The sequence below is a fragment of the Lissotriton helveticus genome, chromosome 1_1, assembly GCF_964261635.1.
Source record: "Lissotriton helveticus chromosome 1_1, aLisHel1.1, whole genome shotgun sequence".
In the NCBI taxonomy this organism is placed as follows: Eukaryota; Metazoa; Chordata; class Amphibia; order Caudata; family Salamandridae; genus Lissotriton; species Lissotriton helveticus.
The window spans coordinates 2085524374-2085544922 of record NC_136057.1 but is presented as its reverse complement, the minus strand read 5'-3'; the positions used below and the strand labels follow the sequence as shown (position 1 = coordinate 2085544922).

Below are 20549 nucleotides of genomic sequence, written 5' to 3'. Positions count from 1 at the left end.
CAATAGGTCTGGTTTTAAAAGAATGATGTATGGCAATGTGAAGTATTAGAAGTAGATAAGAGGAAATGTATAGGAATTTGTGTAGAAGCAAAGACCTATGGAATAATTTTGGTGTTGGTTAAAAAGGGGAGGTGACAGTGGCACTGTCAAGCCAAATCAAATAATCCATGTAGGTTATGACTGCCCACCTCCCACCTGTGCTACTGCCAGAGAATAATACCATAAATGATCTAGTTATCTAAGACAATTTAAGAGCATGTGTGTGCCCTTGATAGTTCAACCTCGGGAAGCTGCATTAATAGACAAAATGATTACAGTTGTCAGGAGAGCAAGCACATTTTTGTGGCAGCACACATCTTTTGCTCAAACTAAATATGTACTCCTTGCTCTCAACATGTGGGCAGAACTAAAGACCCTCACCCTGGTGTTCTCACATAATTGTCTGCCAACAGCTGCGCTGTCAAGCTAGACCATAAAAATTCCGCGGGGGACATTTCGAAGTAGATTTTAGGGTGTTTTCTTATTTTACAATTAAACAATGAACAAACAGAACGACCGGCCAAGGTCTAGCTCAACCAAAACACATGTATCATCAATAATCATAGGTTGGTGCAACACACTTCCCGCACCCGCCGTTCCAAGGTACAAAGCCAATCAAAAATGTTGGTAGAAGATGGAAGGCGCACTCGTTGAAAGTAGACACACGCACTTTAAATCCAGTATTATTGCTTTCCTTTATTCAAGGAATAGCAATAATACTGGATTTAAGGTGCGTGTGTCTACTTTCAACGAGTGCACCCTCAAATTATCTGATGAACATTGTTTTACAATTACTTAACTTGGAGTATGTTATAATTAAGGTTGATCCCAACTCTAGGTATCTACGGTTTCCCTTAAAGGTCTGTAAAGCAATGAATGACATTATGACATAATATAACATTACATGTGTATTAGTAAAGCACACGTTCACCCAGAAGGGTCACTTGGCGCTGAATAACAGAGGTTTATTGTTACCCAACTCGATGGTACTCGCTTTATCGACCTTAGATGGATGAAAGGCTGCGTGGACCCGCCAGGATTTAAACCTGTGACCATGAGGTCGAAAAAAGGCCCCTGAAGTAGAAGCATTAGTCCACTGAGCCACCAGTCTAAAGATATGTTATGCAGAAATATTACAACATTGCTTGTATGTTAAGAAATATGACTCACTTGATCCAGACACATGCCAGTCCTTGCAGTCTTGAATATAAGCATCACTGTCAAAATATATTTTGATTTTACCGCTGTGGGCTTGATTATCAAAGAGAATCTAGAAAAAAAGAAGTGCGAGATCATAAATACCACTGCGCTAACATCGATCTACAGGATCATAAACGGGCAGCAATGACGTCAGTCAACTCGAGATGAGAATGGAGCATCAATTAGTCTTCACCAGCAGGGTTGGTCCATGCGTGTCATGTCTTGGGAGTAGTTCCAAGCACAGAAAGTAGGCAGATAAAAGCAATGTTTCATTGATGTAATTTATATGAAAAGGCAACAGTTTTGAGGCAATGAACACGATTTTAGAAAACAGACTTACTCACTGTTAGAATTGGGGGTCTCTAGTTGGCACAGGTGGGTACTTGTGACAAATAGGGTCCCTATCCTCTAGTCAGGGTAAGGATGTACACTTCTAAAATAACCCCTGCTTACCCCCTTGGTAGCTTGGCACAAGCAGACAGACTTATCTCAGAGGCAGTGTGGACAGCATTTGTGAACACATACAGTAATCAATTGACAATACTACAAATGGACACCACACAGGTTGTATATTTATAAAAATAAGTATCTTTTATATAGATTTACCACAAGACCAAAAATGATAATCCACAGTACTATTAAAAATCAAGAGTTCATGTTAAAAATGCTTACATCAGAGTTCTATGTGCGTCAGTAGCCCTATCTGGCTACAGGGTTGATAAAAATAACAGAGTCTAACAAATCCAGCGGACCGCATCGGTCTGGGCCCACTCAAATGTCGACAGCCACAGTACCTTTACTTGAGGCGTTTGTCGCGGTGCAGAAAAGAAAGCATTGCAGGATGCATTGTCCCTCGATGCGGTACAGGCAGCCGCCCGTTGACGGAGTCGGTGGGTCCAAGGCGTACGTTGCAGGGCAAAACGGTGCTTCGTTGCGGTGCTTGCAGCTTGCGGTATGGCGACAGAGCCGGAGTTCGGGAGCTGGCGTCGATCAGTCCTGAGAGCGGTACGAGTCGGGCGGTGCGTCGTGAAGCATGTGAAGTGGTGCCCAACTCCAATGCATTCTCAAGACTCTAAGTCAGCCACAGTGACAGCGTCGGTCAGACCAGTGCGAGTCGGTGTTGCGAGGCGTTGCACGTCGCGGTGTCCACAGGTTACGGTGCAGGCAATGGCTCAGTGACGGCATCAGGATGGAGTCTGTGAGCTCAGAGCTTACGTTGCAAGATGCGGACGTTGTTCGATGCGGTGCCTACAGGACACCGGGCTGGTCGTGAGAGTCTGTCACAGCTCCCTGCCTCTGCAGCCACTGAAACAGCTTTACCAGCAGCAATCTACAAAGGCTAGTGAAGTCTACTGGTCCTGAGACTTCGGTCAGGGGGCAAGCTCTCTTCCAAGCCCTTGGAGATCCTTCACAAGTAGAAAACAAAGTACATAAAGTTCTTTCTCCTTTCTTCGGCAGTCAGGCAACCACTGCAGGACAATCCCCCAAGCCACACTTTGTTTAGGGATAGTCTCTCCTCAGTTTATTCAGGTTCCTCTCCTCAGCAAAGGTTTCTTCTTGTATACCAAAAGTGATCTAATTTCTTGGGATCAGGGTTCCAATATTTATACCCCAAAATCCTTTGTCCTCTGAGGCTCAAGGGGCCTTTGCCAAGTCCAAACCAGTTCTGGAGCACTCTGTTTACATGACTCCTCCTTTCCTTTCACAGTACAGGGGAGAAACATCAGATGCCCCACAGGAGGTGGATCCAGCATTGTGGAGGGAATGCACAGCCCTGGAGCACTTTGTCAACATGATTCCTTCTCTTCTTTCACAGTGCAGGTCAGAGACATCAGACGTACCACAGGGGGTGGAGCCGGCATTTTGGAAGGCAGGCACAGCCCTATAACGGTCCCAGGTTCAAATCCTCCCACCTATCTAGATGTAGATCTCTCTATTCACCACTGGGCTGCCTCATTCTGTCTCCTGGAATCACCCCTAGCTCTGTCACTCACAAACTCCAGACAAGGAATACACAACCTAGCAGAGGCAGGCTTGGAAAGTTAGACAAGAAAATACCTACTTTCTAAAAATTGTATTTTCAAACACAGAAGGTTAAAACCAACTTTACTAAAAAGGTGTATTTTTATCAGTCTGCGTTCAGGCATATCAAACTCGAATTTCTGCCATGTTCCCTGAGTCAGTTAGGATTAGAAGATGTAATAATCTAACTGCCCATTCTGGCCAATGGAGAACAGGTAGCCTTGCAATAGTGAAAGACGAAAATGGCTGTGATTCACTATTAGGACATGCCACACACACCAGGGCATATCCTACCCTATACTTACAATGCACCCTGCCGTTGGGCCTACCATAAGGGTGTCTGATATGAAGAAAAGGGAAGGTTTAGGGACTGGCAAGTGGGTGCACTTGCCCAGTCAGCATGGCAGTACCAGACTGCATGCAGGCTCTGAAATGGCAGGAATTAGACACATTTTACAAGGCTGCTTCTGTGGGTGGCACAACCGGTGCTGCAAGCCCACTAGCAGCATTTGGTTTACAAGCCCTATGCACCCCTTGAGCACTGTTCTAGGGTCTGACAAGTAACCCAAATCAGCCAATCATGAATTAATACATTAATTTACAATAGAGAGCACCTGCACTGTGGCACTGGACAGCAGTGGCACAGTGCCCAAAGCATCTAACACCAGCAAAAACACATGAGGCAACAGCAAAAATGGAAGGAAGACCCACGCCAATGGTGCCAGGTCTAACGCTCACCTTTCTAGATTTGAACTCAAAATGCTTTAAAGGTTGTAGAAAACATTCATGTAGGAAATGATTTGAAGTGAAAAGTACTATTATAAACTGAAAATACATTAACTAAATACATATACATTAATGCTTTTTCTAGAACCTTTTTGCACTAGGCAACCATTCCTTAATGTGCAGATTAGCAAGGCCCAAAAGTCTTCCGCCTCGACTCTTGCTCACAGTTACATGAATGAGATATTTGGAAAACTGCTCAGCATTAGTGACAACTTTCAGAAATGTGCTAACTAGAACATGGTGTTTATCCAGCTCCCCACCCCTTGTTAGATCAGGTGTTAGAATACAATGAGCTTTCCAAAACCATTTGTTAAATTACGAATTAGAGACTTTACGAATGATGTTTCCATAAAACATTGATAGATGCTTTCATATTACTAATTAGTTATTGTTCATGCATCAACCTCAGAGCATCCTTTAGCTTAGGTAAGAGGGTACTCATGAGAACTGTCCCTCAAGTAACAAGTACTACATAAATTGGATCGACTTATGGCAATGAGGGTACAGACTGTGGGAATCGGAAGAAGGAGCATCGTGTGACCAACGACATCACCTATTGAACTATTCCTATTGGATAGCGACAGAGGACACCAACTAAAATGTTACAAAAGTATGAATCTATAATAATGAGTGTTCCTAGGTAGTTAGGCAGAGATTCTTGGATTTCTCCGGCATAGACTCAGACCCTTATTTCCAGTAGTCTCGCTGCTAGATCTCTCCTTATCCTGAAACTCTGCTTTATTGAGAATTGATGTATTTAGCTATTCCTCTAAGGTGACTACATTTGGGTTTTTGGTGATCAATGACACTATAAAGATCACATTCTTATTTACAGTAGTTACTGCAGCTCTAGGGACCTCAGCTGAGTTTCCAGAACTACTCTTAATGGTGAGTTCATTTCTTATTCGCTCTTCTCCAGAGGAGCTCTTCATAGGTTCTATTTAGAATAGGTCCTTTAGTTAGTTTAAAGGTTTTTTTTATTGGCACTGTGTATATTTTTCTAATGCTGACTCTTAACTAATTCTATTTTATATTACTGTCAACTTACTAAGCTGAACAAAGACAGATTTTCTAACCTTAAGATAAATAAAGGTTTTGAAACTTTCACAACCCTCTCATCATTGACTGATCGCAAAGTCTAAATGTCATTGATGTTTTGAATTGACTTGAAAAGCTCTAATTCACCTACGGTGGAAAAGGTCTGTTGATCTCTCCAGAACCAGAAGGATGCTCTACCATGAGATTTGTAAGTGGGTGTATATTAAGATAGAACTATCCTGGTGAGTCCTTGGCCTCCTGCAAGTTCAAATAGAAACCTGCAATGGATAGTAGTTAAGTAAATGAACACTACATTTTCAGTAGGATTAAACAAATTGTTAACATGAAATAGAAAGCATGCCTGAAGTTTGATTTCTTAATCTGTATATAACTTTCAGTTTTATTAAGCAGTTGGGGAAAAAGCTTTAAACACATTGGCTCAATTCATAGACGTGCAGAGGTATAGCTAGCGGAGATTGAGGACTGTACCAGGGGTGTAGAAAGTTGTGAAATCCAAAAATTGCAAAGCTCCTGAAATTTAAGAAAAACATAGATCAATGGCCATTTGTGACAGTGAGAAATTGTTCCTGCTGACAGAAGTGTCAGCATTAGGGACTTGTGCTGCTCAACACTCATGGCCAATATGCCATCACTCTACATCAACATCTCTTGCTGCAAAGCTCTGTGAGATCTCTTCCTGATAATCATATTAGTGTACACCTTCCCTGGAATTTCATGTTCTCGGGTGTTCTTCAAATGGAACATTACAGAGCAAGAAATGGTCACTGGGAGGTGGGCTGGTAGATGGCCAGATTTGCCACCTTAGCAAGGGAGGTAAACCAAACCAGATGCAGTATCCTGGAGGTGCCAATGAATGCTTGTGTGGCAGAGGGCAACTAGGCTCCTTTATAAATAGAAGAAAGAAATTCCAAAGTCATCAAGCCAGAGGCCTGGAGGTGAACACACTCTAGGAGTGGCAGAATGAATAAATGCAGAAATCCTACCAGGTACCACACCAGTCCAGAGAAAAGTCAGACTAAATGTTTCATAACAGGTGGTGATGTGTGCTAAGAATTAACAAGAAATTAGGGGTGCACGAAATTTGCATAATTTGCCTTTGTGCAATTGCAAAAAAATTACATGAAATTACTCCGAATTACGCCAAATGCAAATTTATCATTTAAAGGCTATATTTTAACACAAAATGCATCTTTTCATCAAATGTTTGCGCAAAGATGCATTTATATCTACATTTCTGTAGAGCAAAGCTAGCCAAAAGACAGCAGCATGCTGTAAATGGTCAAAGGCAAGGTTAAAGTTGGTGAGTAATAGGAGAGGAAGCAGGGTAGTGGACGGTTAATGCATTGTGATGCAATGCTCTTTGATCCCTTCGGTGCGTCGAATGGCTGGGAGCCGCCCAACACACCAGTGCTCATGTGTGTCGGATGGCTCCCAGCCATCCGCGCACATGGCACTAGAAATGCCTCTGGTGCAGACACCAGAGGGATTTCTCTGAGCCCCGAACAGCCTTGGGAGCTGGGGAAGGGGTTCCCCCAACTCCCGAGGCTGTTCTGCAGTTACAGGGAAATGACGATCAGGGCGCACGTCACGCTGACGTCATTTCTATGAAACTGAAATGAGCCAGTAGGCTCAATTCACTTTTACTTCCTACGTGATCAGCTGGCTATCTCAGGACATTCCCAAGCATGTAGAAAGACAGGAGAGGTATCATTGGAAAGAGTAGGCACAAATGCCCTAACACATAGCATTCCCCTTAGTCTCCCGATAAAAATGATACCTCACGTTTGTGTATGTCCAATGCAGAATTGCCTAAAAATGTATTTTAAAAAAATTGTGGTGCTTAGAGTTCGCTGTTGTATACCCTTAATCCCTACGTTTTTGGCCTTTCCCAAGCAGAGGCCCTTGGCTCACCCACACAGGTGAGGTATCATTTTACTCGGGAGACTGAGTGGAACGCTGTGTTGAAGAACATTTGTGCCGGCACGGTGATCCAACAAAGAAATGTGTGGAAAATTTTATTTTTTCCAGCTAAATTTAAGGTTTGCAGGGGATTCTGGGTAGGAAAACGTTGGGGGATCCACACCAGCCATACCTGGATGTATGACATTACAATGCATGCTTTTACCACGCATGCCTTTACAACGCTGTTTTTACAACGCATAGTGCTTTGGGGCGCTGGATAGTGAATAGTTTAATTTACTATTCCAACTCCAGTCCCCGTGGATAGTTGGGAAGGTGTTGGATAGTAAATTAAACCTATTCCCTATCCTAGAGCGCCCCCCCAGCGCAATGCGCTGTAATGGGTTGTGTTGTAAAAGTTGCGTCGTCAAGGCACTGCGTGGTAAAAGTTGCGTTGTAAAAGATGTTTCCCGCCATACCTCCATGGACTGCCTTGGGTGTCTAGTTTTTAGAAATGTGTGGGTTTGAAGGTTTCCATAGATGGCTGCCGAGCCCAGGGTCAAAAACCCAGGTTCCCCCTCTTGCAAAACCAGCTCATTTTGCAATAGATAATTTGGATGTCTCCACAATACGTTTAGGGCCCTTGCCTGTCAAGGGTACTTGGCCCACCCACAGAAATGAGGTACAATTTTTATCGGTAGACCTGTGGGAATGCTGGGTGGTAGGAAATGTGTGTCAGCCCGGGGATTCCACAACTTTCCCCACACAGAAATTTTAGTAAAATGTATTTTTATTAGCTATATTTGAGGTTTTCAGGGGATTCTGGGTAGGAAAACGTTGGGGCGGTCCATGCAAGCTACACCTTTGTGGACTACCCGAGGAGTCTAGTTTAAAAAATGTCTGGGTTTGGTACGTTTCCCTAGATGGCCACTGAGCCCTGGGAAAAAGCCATGGGGAGCCCCTTTGCAAAACCAGGCTGTTTTGATATAGGTAATTTTCATGACACCACAAGACGTTTTTGTCCCTTCCCTGCCGCGGGCACTTGGCCCACCCACACAAGTGAGGTACCATTTTTATTGGGAGACTTTGGGGAATAGGGGGTGCATGACATTTTATGGATCCCCGCAGATTCCAGAATGTTCCATCACAGAAATGTGAGGAAAATAAGTTGGTTTTATTTTTACAATGTTTGTGATTTGCAAGGGATTCTGGGTAACAGAACCTGGTAGGAGCCACCCAAGTCACCACATCCTGGATTTCCCTGGGTGTCTAGTTTAAAAAAATGTATAGGTTTGTTAGGTTTCCCTAGGTGCCGGCAGAGCTAGGGTTCAAAATCCACAGCTAGACACTTTGTAAAAAAAAGTACCAGTTTTCACTATAAAAATACGGTGTGCCAGCGCTGCGTTTTGGGCCGTTTCCTGTCATAGGCACTAGGCCTACCCTCTCAAGTGAGGTAGAATTTGTATTGGGAGACTAAGGGGAATACAGAATAGTAGAACAAGTGTTATTACCAATTGACTTAATTTGCATTTCTGCCTTCTAAATGTAAGACAATTTGTAAAAAAAATGAAGTCATTTTGAAAAATGACATCTAATTCACATGCTTGTATAGGTACCCACAATTTTGGAGATGTGAAAAGACCCACTGCTTATAAACTTCATATTTTGTTCCCATTTTGGAAATATATTGGTTTCCTTGGTACCAATTTTTCACTCTCTATATTTTACCAAATGAATTGCTATATACCCGGTACACAATGAAAAACCATTGCAAGACACTGCTTAGTTTTTGGCTTTGGGTTGTTGGTGAACCTACAGGTCCTCTATATTTCCACAACCCGAGTGGTCCAGTGGATGTAACAGTATATTGCTTAAGCCTGGGCGGTGAATGATGCTGCGCACGCGGAGTTTGCGGAGTTTCCTTCACTCCAAGTTAAGCGGAGCTCGCAGAGCTTCAGACAACTCCGCGTAGCACAGTTTTTTTCCTCGCTCACGATCCTCAACATCAAGTTGGTGACCGCGAGCGAGGAAAATGAACCTCCCAGCGAGATTTTTCCTCTTTCGAGATAGTCAACATCAAGTTGGCAAGCGCGGAAAATGAATATCCCGGCGAGATTTCTCAATTTGTGGTGGTCAGGTTTGTCATTGCGAGTGGTCGCGACCGCTCGCGATTAGAAACTGTTTGTTTACGTTGAGAAAGCTGCTGCTCGATTAAAAATCTACTTGAGCGGCAGAAAAGGGAAAGAAGGGACCGCTTGCACTGTGCAAGGTGCCGTTCACGTGGATTGCACAGTGTGGACAAGCATCCACACTGTGCAATCACTGCGAATAGCATTTGTCAATGGAACTCCGCCTGTTGCGGAGCTCCGCGTAGCGCAGCTGTTTTTTTTTGCCACTTCGTGGAGTTCCGGGTAGAGCAACCCCGCAAACTCCAGGCAGGGTTGCTTTAAAAAATCTGTCTTACTTAGAAGAAGTTACAGGCGAAAGCGTTGACACAAATGGCTTTTTTTTTTCACTCAATTTCAATATTTTCAATTTTCAACTGTTAGTTTCTATAAAAAAAAACTTTGAAGGATCTACACAAATGACACCTGGCTGAACTCGAAACTTTATTTAGTTTTCAGAATGTATAGCTTTATAGGATCCATTATTGGTTTCACACCCATTTCTACCACTAACTGGAAGGAGGTTGGAAGCACAAAAAAACTGGAAAAATAGGTAATGTCCCAGTAAAATTCCAAAACTGTGTAGAAGATTTTGGTTTCCTGATATAAGTCTGCCTGTCCCTGAAAGCGGAGAAGATGGTGATTTCAGAACCACAAACCTTTTGTTGATACCATTTGCAGGGAAAAACCTAGAAGCTTTCTTCTGCAGCAATTTGTTCCCATTTAACATATTTTTTTTTTAAATGCTGTAGTTTGGCTAATTTCTGGGTTCCCTCCAGGGAAATCCACAAACCCTGGATACCTCTAGAATCCTTACGGTGTTGGAAAAAAGGGCACAAATTTGATGTGGATACCTTATGTGGACACGAAGTTACAGAGGCCTAAGTGCAAACTACCCCAAATAGCCAAAAAAAAGGGTTAGCACAGGACTAGAAGTGAAAGGGTTTATGAAGTGAGTGGTCAACTCTTTCCTAAATTGGAGTGTTGCTGGGGCTTTTTATTTGAAGAGGAGGAGCAAGAATGTGGTTGCTAAATTTAAACTGGGATAACTTCTCACACCCTGGGAATACAGCTGAAGGACTAGTATCTCGTCTTTTCCTTCCAGCAAATAATGGACTTTACGCTGCTAATTATGGAGTAGCATTTTAATAATAACAAGAAAATAATACAGTTTATAATAATGTGCAATATTAACATAGAGGCTTTAAAAAAATATGTTTAAGTGCAAAATACGTAGTAGGTAATCATATTTACTTATACTAGGCTTTAAATGATTGAAGCAACATTACCTGCTAAGCTGACATGACTAGAAATGCTAAGTGAGCATAAAAAGTTTTGTTCTTGGCCTTTCCATGAACACGTTTTCCATAATGAAAAATTGTTGCTTGAATGTTTTCATCTAATTCCACAATTGTTCCTTCCTACACACTGATGGCTGCTAACAAAAGCATAACTTTTGTTATTTAGAATGATAGAGATGAAAATCCCTAATGGGAAAGTAATTTTAAAGAAAAAGTGTGTTACGAGTAGACTATGAAACTACTAGATGATAAGAAATAAGCGACATGGCTCGCTAGTAGTTCATGCGCAGTAGAGCCTCCAACCACTTTATTGGCTTGTCAAATCTATGTGGAGATCCATTTTGGTTGCTGGTTTTTAACCCTGAACAGTGTATTTTCGTAAATTATTAAAGTGACACACTTGAAACATACAAGGGACAAATGTGACTTATGTAGGTTTTTCAGTGACAGCTTGAATGTCTATGATTTTTAACAATCTGTTGCTAAAATGAAGTGGATAGAATGTGAAAAAATGTCTAAAAATAAAATGATCTGTTTTTGCATGGGTAAGATATAGATCCTTTTTAATGCTATGCCTTTCGATCTTTCTGTATTTCGTAGCGTTTGTGCTTGTGCTCACATCGAGACTTAATACTTCTTTGAGCAAGCATTCTTTGAAAAAGACTTTATAACCGAATGCAAGTTGAGAATGGTTAAATTTTCAAAAAACTTGGGCATTTTCTATGCTTCAATTGGTCAACTCGGGTAAGGTTAATATCTGTATGTATCGAAACACTTGAAAGATTCTTGCCAGTTATACACAGGCTATCTTTTGGGTTTAAAAAAGTGTATTTTGCCTTGAAAGTGAATAGTACTTTTGCCAACCAGTCCAGAACTAACCTCTCAACAGAAAGCACAGCCTGCATTAAACGTGCACCCTATTTTATCTGACAGTACTGTACTCTAGATTAAAAAAAAAGAGAGAACTACAAATAAAAACACACATACCCAACATCCTTTATGTATTGTCCAGGATGTTGGCGAGTCATTCCATTATAAAACTTTCTTCCTCATTTTGGGATAAATCCCTTTATCTGTATATGTGTGCAACTATCCCCCTGGCATTCATCTAGCTTCAAGGGTCAGGTTTGTCATCTGAAAAAAGTACCTTTTTGTTTTTGTTTATCTTTTTATATACTTTTGATCAACACACTAAAGAAGTTGGAGCTGTTGGAACATTTAAACTTGAGGATATATCTGAACTGGTTTGTTTAGTGACGTAATTGTTTTCAGTACATGACTAGTAATCAACTGTTTTATATACTTGTTTTCAGTTTTCATTTTGACAAAGAAGCACTGTAGTTAAAGCTATTAGAATAAAATAAAAAATAAAAAATAAGTGACATTGAAAGCTGCTACATAAAAGCCATTGTGTTTTCTGTGAGATGAGGCGGAGTGAGCCTGTTTCCATGAGAGCATAAAAGATGATTGGCTGACTGAAGAAGTAACAAAACAACAAATTTGCAACAATGACACAATGTGTATTTTATAATCATGCATGTTCTTAGAGCACACCCAGACACTTTCCTAGACCCTTTCTGCAGAGACCTTTTGGCACAGACTGTCCTATTTTCCACATCTATCCCTAAGCCATGCAGATTTGAGAGACTACTGAGTTTCTTTGCCCGCTTTATTGAAAGTTCGGCTTTCATATATTTCTTGATCTATTTAGCGGACTTTAAAACTGAAGCTTTATGCTCGCTCTCTCGAACTAGACCTACATCTGGCCTGCATTCCCCGGGTGCGTAGGAGCAGAGATGGGGAGCACTCTTTTAGGGCTTTGGCCCCTGCCCTATGGAACTCCATTCCAGTCGCTGTATGCAGCACACAAGATCATTGGGTATTTAGAAAACAGATCAAAACCTGGCTGTTTTCACCCATCTAGCTCCACAGTGTGTGTGCATGGTGCGCACATGTTCCTTGGGCATTTTTAAACAGATTATACCTGGCTGTCTTTTCTTCTGTCTAGCTGCACTTTTCCCGGCCTTCCGTCCCCTAGCGCTGGGACGCTCCGGTGGTGGGGCAGCCATGCGCTATACAAATATATCTAACATAACATAACATAGAACTCTTTATGGGTTCTGACTGGCACATTTTGCCTGATTCTTAAAATAAGGATAGTTTCCTTTATAAAACCGTGCTTAATGCATTTTTTATGATCTTTATTAACTAATAATAGATTATTGATTTCTGTTCAGATTTTATAACTGAAATTAATACAAATTTACTGTGATTTTAATAGATATGAGCACTAAACGATTAATGTTTGACTTGGCCCTTTTTGCAGGGTCATCCCTGAACTTTTTGCATTCCTCCTGTATTTTTTCTGACCTGTTGGCTGTTTTATGACTCTGGGCACTTTACCACTGCTTATCAGTGCTAAAGTGCATATGCTCTCCCTATTGTAAATTGATGTATGGATTAGTGACTTTATGATTCGCTTGTTTGGTTTACTTGTCATACCCTAGTACAGTTCACCGAGTGTGCCCTGGGCTTGTAAATCCAAATGCTGCTGGTGGGCTTGCAGCACTGGTTGTGCCACCCACAGAAGCAGCCTTGTAAAATGCGTCTCAGGTCTGCCATTGCAGAACCTGTGTGCAGTCTGGTACTGCCATGCTGACTGGGCAAGTGCACCCACTTGCCAGTCCCTAAACCTTCCCTTTTCTTCATATCAACACCCCTATGGTAGGCCCAAGGGCAGGGTGCATTGTAAGTATAAGGTAGGACATGCCCTGGTGTGTGTGTGGCATGTCATAATAGTGAATTACTGTCATTTTCGTTTTTCACTATTGCAAGGCTACCTGTTTTCCATAGGCCAGAATGGGCAGTTAGATTATTATATTTTATAATCCTAACTGACTCAGGGAACATGGTAGAAATTCGAGTTTAGTATGCCTGAACTCAGAATGATAAAATACATCTTTTAGTTAAGTTGGTTTTAACATTCTGTGTTCGAAAATACCACTTTTAGAAAGTAGGTATTTTCTTGTCTAACTATCCAAGCCTGCCTCTGCTAGGTTGTGTATTCCTTGTCTGGAGTTTGCGTGACAGGGCTGAGGGAATCCAGGAGACAGGGTGAGTCATCCCAGTGGTGAATAGAGAGATCTGCATCTAGATGGGAGGAAGGAGTTGTACCTGGGACCTGAATAGGGCTGTGCCTTCCCTCCACAATGCTGGCTCCACCTCCTGTGGTGCGTCGGATGTCTCTGCCCTGCACTGTAAAAGGAGAGAAGGAGTCATGTCAACAGAGTGCTCCAGGTTGTGTCTTCCCTCCACAATGCTGGCTCCACCTCCTGTGGGGCATCTGATGGTTCTGCCCTGCACTGTGAAAGGAAGGAAGGAGTCATGTCAACAGAGTGTTCTAGAACCAGTTTGGACTGGGCAAAGGCCCCTCTGCCCTCAGATGACAAAGGACTTTGGGGTATACGTATTGGGACCCTGATGCCAAGAATTTAGATCACTTTTGGACAACAAGAAGAAACCTTTGCTGAGGAAAGGAACCTGAAGAAACTGAGGAGAGACTATCCCTAAGCTGAAGTGCTGCTTGGGGGATTGGCCTGCAGTGTTTGCCTGACTGCCAAAGAAAGGAGAAAGGACTTTGCGTGCACTTTATTCAAATTTAGAAGGATCTCGAAGGGCATGAGAGAAGAGCTTGCCTCCTGCGGAAGTCTCAGGGACAACAGACCTCAACCACCAGCTCTCCAAGAGTTTTTTTGGAAGTGCCTGCTGCTGTTTTGGGCCTTCTGAGGGACTGCGTGTCGCAAGGAGCTGGAAGCGCGACATAAGAGGGAGAAGCGTGTCGCCGTCACAGCCGCTGCCCTCGCATCGTGGATGTCGCCACTGTAGCGATCGCATTGCACCGCATCTCAAGAAACATCCTGCAACCCCGAAGAAGCGTGTTGAAGCCACTGCCGTCGCATAGTGGATGTCGCCGCTGTAGCTATGGCATTGCACCGCATCAAGAGAAGTGTCTCGAAACAAGGAAGCGTGTCCCCGTCGCTGCCATCGCATCGTGGATGTCGCCGCTGTAGCGGTATCTTTGCACCACATCAAGAGAAGCACCTCGCATCCACAGAGAAGCGTGCCATCGTCGAAGCTGCTGTCGTTGCATCCCTGAACAAGGTGTCACCGCTGCAGTTGCGCATCGAGCGGAAGCATCTCGCATTGTCGGAAAATAAGGTCGCCGCTAAAGCCGCTGTCATCGCATCACGGAACAAGGGTGCCTCCGCTGCAGCTGACTCATCGAGTCGAGTCTTCTCGCAACCTCGGAGAAGCGTGTCGCTTCAGGAAGAACTTGACGTCTTTATTTCCTTGCACCAGATCTTTGCCGCATCTCCATCTTTCGTTGTGGAAGCATGACGTATCGTAAGGTACATTAACTCAAAGTGTCACAATTTAAGATCTAAAGAGAACTAAGCTAAACCTACCATTTTAAGCACAGTATTGTGGATTTTTGTCGTTTGTGGTCTTGTGTTAAATCTATATAAAGAATACATATTTTTATACTACAACTTGTGTGGTGTCCATCTGCAGTGTTGTCACTGGGTTACTGTAAGCGTTCACAAATGCTTTACACACTGCCTCTGAGATAAGCCTGTCTGCTTGTGCCAAACTACCAAGGGGGTGAGCAGGGGTTATTTTAGGAGTGTACCCCCTTACCCCGACTAGAGGCAAGGGTCCCTATTTGTCACAAGTGCCAACTAGAGACCCCAAATCTAACAATTAATAAAACCCTTTAGCTCATACCAAACTCTCTTTATTGGCTGAAAATAAATTAGTGATTGTGATAAGCGACATATAGCTCATGATCTTCTCTAAAACAGAATAGATCCATTTGCCACAACAGGAAAAGAGCAGGAATTAGCCCGGTTGATGGTAAACCGAGATTTATAATTGGAACAGATTCCGGCTCCAGCAATTGTGTGACTCTCATAGTTTTACAAACATCCTGATCTCTTGCTATTTTCTCTATAACTCTAAAACAGCTGAAAGTAACCCTATTGTGTTTGGTGTAAACCTTTGTGGAATTATACCCCTACACTGGTAGCCGGTGTTGGAGGCATGATTCCACCTCTCAGAAATCAGCTTTGTGAGGTCCCTGGTGTTCCCGGTGCCAGCCTTCTAGTCCCGGGCAGCCCAAAATGTTGCTGCCAACCAGAGACACATTTCTACCCTCTTGCTGCTGAGCAAAGCTTGAGCAGGGGGAAGACAGAATAGGCATCCTGTCACTGGGAGGTGAGACCACCTCCCAGAAAGGATTTAGTGTATTAGGCCTGGGTGGGTGCGCTTGCCAGCGACTTAAACTCTGCATGAGGGGCACATTTGGTGTCCCTGTGCAATGTACAGTTCAAACCAGTTGTGGGAGCAGTTGGCTCACGCTCTGGCACGAAACTGGACCAAGGACGTTAGGAGTAACCTCCCCACTGTCCAGACCCTCACCTGGGAGGGTCCCCTGAATCTTTCCAACCTTCTCCTATAGGTAAAAAAGGGCTTACATGGCTGTAGGACCCTAGATTCGACGTGGACAGGATTCTGAACCAGGAACCACTGAACTTCGACCGTCTGGACACTCTGGACTTCGTTTGGGCCAGACTTAGTCTCCCTCTCAGTCTGAAGCATAGTCTGTGCCCGTGCACCATACAGGCTCCGTGCAGGACCTGTGGAGCATGAAGGACAACTGAAGACATCTCCCTTGGAGTGAAGGAGTCACTCCCCTGCAACTACAGGCACCGCAACACTGCTGTCGGGTCTGCTGACCATGAGCTCCTACAGACTCTGAAGGCTCCCAACAACACAGGAGGTGGGTTTTCACCTCCCTCGAGGTCTGACCTGCCCTCCCACCAAGTTTGAGGTCAGAATCCCTTGTGGGGGCTGCAATAGCCGAAACCCTGTGCACCACGTCCATTTGCAAGTGCATACGCTTGTTGGCATTTCCCGCACAAGTGCATTAGGCTTCGAGTAGCCCCAACCTCTGGCACCATTTCCTACTGGCCTCCTCGCACTGAATGCTCTCTGGGCTGTGACTTGGTGAAATCACTCAAGGTCCTCTCGCTACTCCTGTGCCTCCAGCCTGTGTGTCCACTTGAGGGTAAACTTTGCTTTCCTTGGGCTGAATGCTCCAAGCCTGCCCCGACTCCCCTATGTGTGGTGAGTCTCCTGGACCTTGCTGGTCTGAACCGCAACAATCCTTGACCTTCTGTGTGGGTTGCCGTTGCCAAGGCTCATTGGTGCTTCCGCCAGACGCCGACTCCTCAGCACTCGACATCCTTCGTGGGACAGCTCGTATCCAGCACTTGGTCGTCCTTGACATCTCCTGGTCGCCGTGGCTGCAGTACAGAACTCCATCAACGAACCTGAGGCACCCAACATCGGTGGGCATTAGTCTACCGAGCCCCTGGGCACTCAGGAGTGACCCAGACTCTGGTGCCTCTGGTTACAGGTACTCTTCAATAAGAATCCACCTTTGGAAGCCAACGCACACTTTTCTTCCTTCCAGCAGCAGCTCTTCTCCCGAGTCCTCCACTGGGTACAATGGCGGTTTCTGACACCACTCCAGACCTATGCACCCGGCTTCCCTGGGATAGGTAACTTGGATACCTCGGTATCAACAGGTGGGGTGGCTCTCCAACCTCCTATGGGGTTCCTTCAAAGTCCACTGGGAGGGGTCCTTTAACTCTAAAACTTCAACTGAGAGTTTCCCATAGAGTTGTACAAGGCACGCAGTCATGTTCCCACACTGCACCCGTCCTCCGTGGGGGTCCCTACTTACTCACCATGGGTGGTTTGTTGGGGTCCCAGCGAATCTACACCCTCTAGACACTGTCTTGACTCGAGTCGTGGTTCTTATTCCACTATTTTAGTATATGATTTGGTGCCCCCTGGGTCCCACTGTGTACTAGTGCTCTTTACTATAATTTCTGTGCTTAAGTATTGTGCACTTTGTGATTATCTCCGTGTAGGATATACTGTGTCGTACTAGAGAGTGTTATATTAATAAATACATATTTATATAACTACTGTGTGGTTCTCCTTTCATTTAACCAATACTATAAGGTTGCACTCTGCCTCACATTCCTTCAAGACTGAGACTGAAGGCTGCTCACCACAGTTGCCACTTGGATAGCTTTCTAAGGTTATCTTTGACCTCTTAAATTACCATAAGGGCTGTTTGGACTGGTGCAAGGCGCCCACTTTAATTAGTGGACATCATATACAGGCTAACTTCTTACAGGACGCCATCTGCATTTGATTTATCAAGACATTCCTTTACCTGGAGTTGCTTTCTGCCATTAGAGATGAGAATGAACTTTAGGCTCTACTTGAGCGGGGCCTTGGAGATCCAGGCTTGGATAGTAGTTCAGCAATTCTTTGGTGTTGTGATATCAGAATATAAAGGACCCTCAACTACTGCAGCGATTCGATTTCCAGCTATTTAAATCAAGTAGAGTCCTACGGGTAGGGGAAATATGACACAATCTATGTGTTTTTCCACCTAAAGGACACAGACCTTCCTCACATGTCTGTTAAAAAAATTCTGCCCCATAATGTAGCTTCTGCAACTAACTCTAAAGAGCCCACTCGGATCAAGAGTCTGCATTAGACATCCTAATAATACCGACTTGGGCAGAGGAGTTACTCTGCTAGGAGTCCTGTCCCATTCCTTCACTTTGACCCGGGAAGCCTTTGCTCTACCTGGAGCCTGGTGGTTCTTTTCAGAGTCCTTTAGCATTATCTAATTGGATGTACCCTAAGCTCAGTAAATGTAATTACGTACGGAACGTATCTTTGAATGAAAAAACATATGGAAATAGTAATCTTACATATGTCAAATACTAAATAAAATATTAATTTTAAAGATTATTCATTACAGCCCAAACCAAAGAGGTCTGGGAAAATAAAATCAGTTGCTGCCACTGTGAAATTAGAAATGTAAGGTTTAGATTTAGTTGCTGACGTATGGAAACACGGCTGTAAGCCAACAGCTCACTTTGCGAGTCACTGAGAATAGAGAAAAGTCAGAAGTTCTCTAGTCATTACAGTTCTACAAAATGCCAAAATAATTCCAGTTTTGTATTTTTAACTTTTAACGTAAAACTTTATTTAATTACTTATAATTTCGGCTTAATATGTATACTGTTATTTCTCTGCAACGCATTCCATCACCTGGTTTGCCTTGTTCGATCAATATAAATGATCAATAAAAAATACATCCTGCATCTCATAACAGGAGATACGAATGTATTATTTTATAGTAAAAAAATAACAAAAATAAACTTACTTTGTTATGAAAAACATAACAGTCTGGTAATTCACGAGCACGAATTGTTTGAAGAGCGATACCTTTCAGCTTGAAAAAGATTTCGACGTTTATAAGCCTAAAAGAAAGGAAAAGAAAATAGTTGTTTTTTTCTCTAATTAATGCGAGTCTCCGTCTAAATTGAAATTCTCAAATTACCTGTAAAATTCTAGCTTAAAAAAGGTTGCATTCATCATATGCCAATCACGAGTTGAATTGCTGGTTAAACACTCTAGAAAAAAAAAGGAAAGAACTTTTTTTAATATTGCGTCAATATAAAGCAGTCAGCTACAACTGGAAAGACAAGAACACAAACATGCATCAACTAATGACGTTGTTCATTAAACCAGAAAAATTAGGAGTTAGAAACATCAGATTAAATGTTTCAACCAAATATTCCCATTTTACGCGTATGAAAGTTCTTTAGGTCTGGTTTGACTGTGCAACTGGCAGCAGACTTCATGTGATCAACAGAAAAACAGTTTTAGGACGCACCAAGTCAGTCAGGGGCTCCAGCGCATTCCACACTTTGATTACCACGAGTACAGGATTTTGGTCGGCAAAAGTTGTGCCTTTTACTGAAAGAGTCTGTGTATTGCGTTCCTTTGGGGGAATGGCAAGAAGGGCTCTTCCTCACCTAATGTGGACGCGGCATTAAAACGTAATGGTGAGGTGTCGAGGAAGGACTCTCTCCTTGAGGTTTTAATCCTATCTGCTCAGAAGGTTCTGTCACCATACTGCGTTAACCAGCGGCAGCGTTTCCAGCGCTACACATTATTTTAAAGCGAGTGTGCATTGGGTGGCCAGTGCCTCGCAATCCTCCATGTGAGGAGGCCAAGATGCCCGCCACACCAAGCCGGGGAAGGGATGATATAAGGGAGGAAGAAGGCGTGAGAGCACAAACACTGAAGTCACTCATGTGTTTCGAGCTTCCTACCCATGTGTGTGGCTAAGGGTGCAGGTGTGTGGCAAGGGGTGCAGGTGTGTGTGGCTAAGGGTGCAGGTGTGTGGGGGCTAAGGGTGCAGGTGTGTGGGGGCTAAGGGTGCAGGTGTGTGGGGGCTAAGGGTGCAGGTGTGTGGGGGCTAAGGGTGCAGGTGTGTGGGGGCTAAGGGTGCAGGTGTGTGGGGGCTAAGGGTGCAGGTGTGTGGGGCTAAGGGTGCAGGTGTGTGGGGCTAAGGGTGCAGGTGTGTGGGGCTAAGGGTGCAGGTGTGTGGGGCTAAGGGTGCAGGTGTGTGGGGCTAAGGGTGCAGGTGTGTGGGGCTAAGGGTGCAGGTGTGTGGGGCTAAGGGTGCAGGTGTGTGGGGCTAAGGGTGCAGGTGTGTGGGGCTAAGGGTGCAGGCGTGTGGGGCTAAGGGTGCAGGCGTGTGGGGCTAAGGGTGCAGGCGTGTGGGGCTAAGGGTGCAGGCGTGTGGGGCTAAGGGTGCAGGCGTGTGGGGCTAAGGGTGCAGGTGTGTGTGGCAAGGGGTGCAGATGTGTGTGGCAAGGGGTGCAGGTGTGTGGCTGGGGGTGCAGGCGTGTGTGGGGCTGGGGGTGCAGGCGTGTGTGGGGCTGGGGGTGCAGGTGTGTGGCAAGGGGTGCAGGTGTGTGGCAAGGGGTGCAGGTGTGTGGCAAGGGGTGCAGGTGTGTGGCAAGGGGTGCAGGTGTGTGGCAAGGGGTGCAGGTGTGTGGCAAGGGGTGCAGGTGTGTGGCAAGGGGTGCAGGTGTGTGGCAAGGGGTGCAGGTGTGTGGCAAGGGGTGCAGGT

At 44.2% G+C, this 20549-nt stretch overlaps 1 protein-coding gene across 1 annotated transcript in view; it reads right to left on the bottom strand.

Annotated features, from left to right (window-relative positions):
* MCOLN2 (mucolipin TRP cation channel 2) overlaps nucleotides 1-20549 on the bottom strand; it is a 566096-nt gene that overhangs the window by 276558 nt on the left and 268989 nt on the right. Inside the window, exons 5-7 of the mRNA XM_078645573.1 lie at nucleotides 18966-19038; nucleotides 18789-18885; nucleotides 1210-1309 (exon numbers count right to left, since the gene is read on the bottom strand). Coding sequence (XP_078501699.1) covers nucleotides 1210-1309; nucleotides 18789-18885; nucleotides 18966-19038 — 270 coding nt within the window. The remainder of the gene's footprint in view (nucleotides 1-1209; nucleotides 1310-18788; nucleotides 18886-18965; nucleotides 19039-20549) is intronic.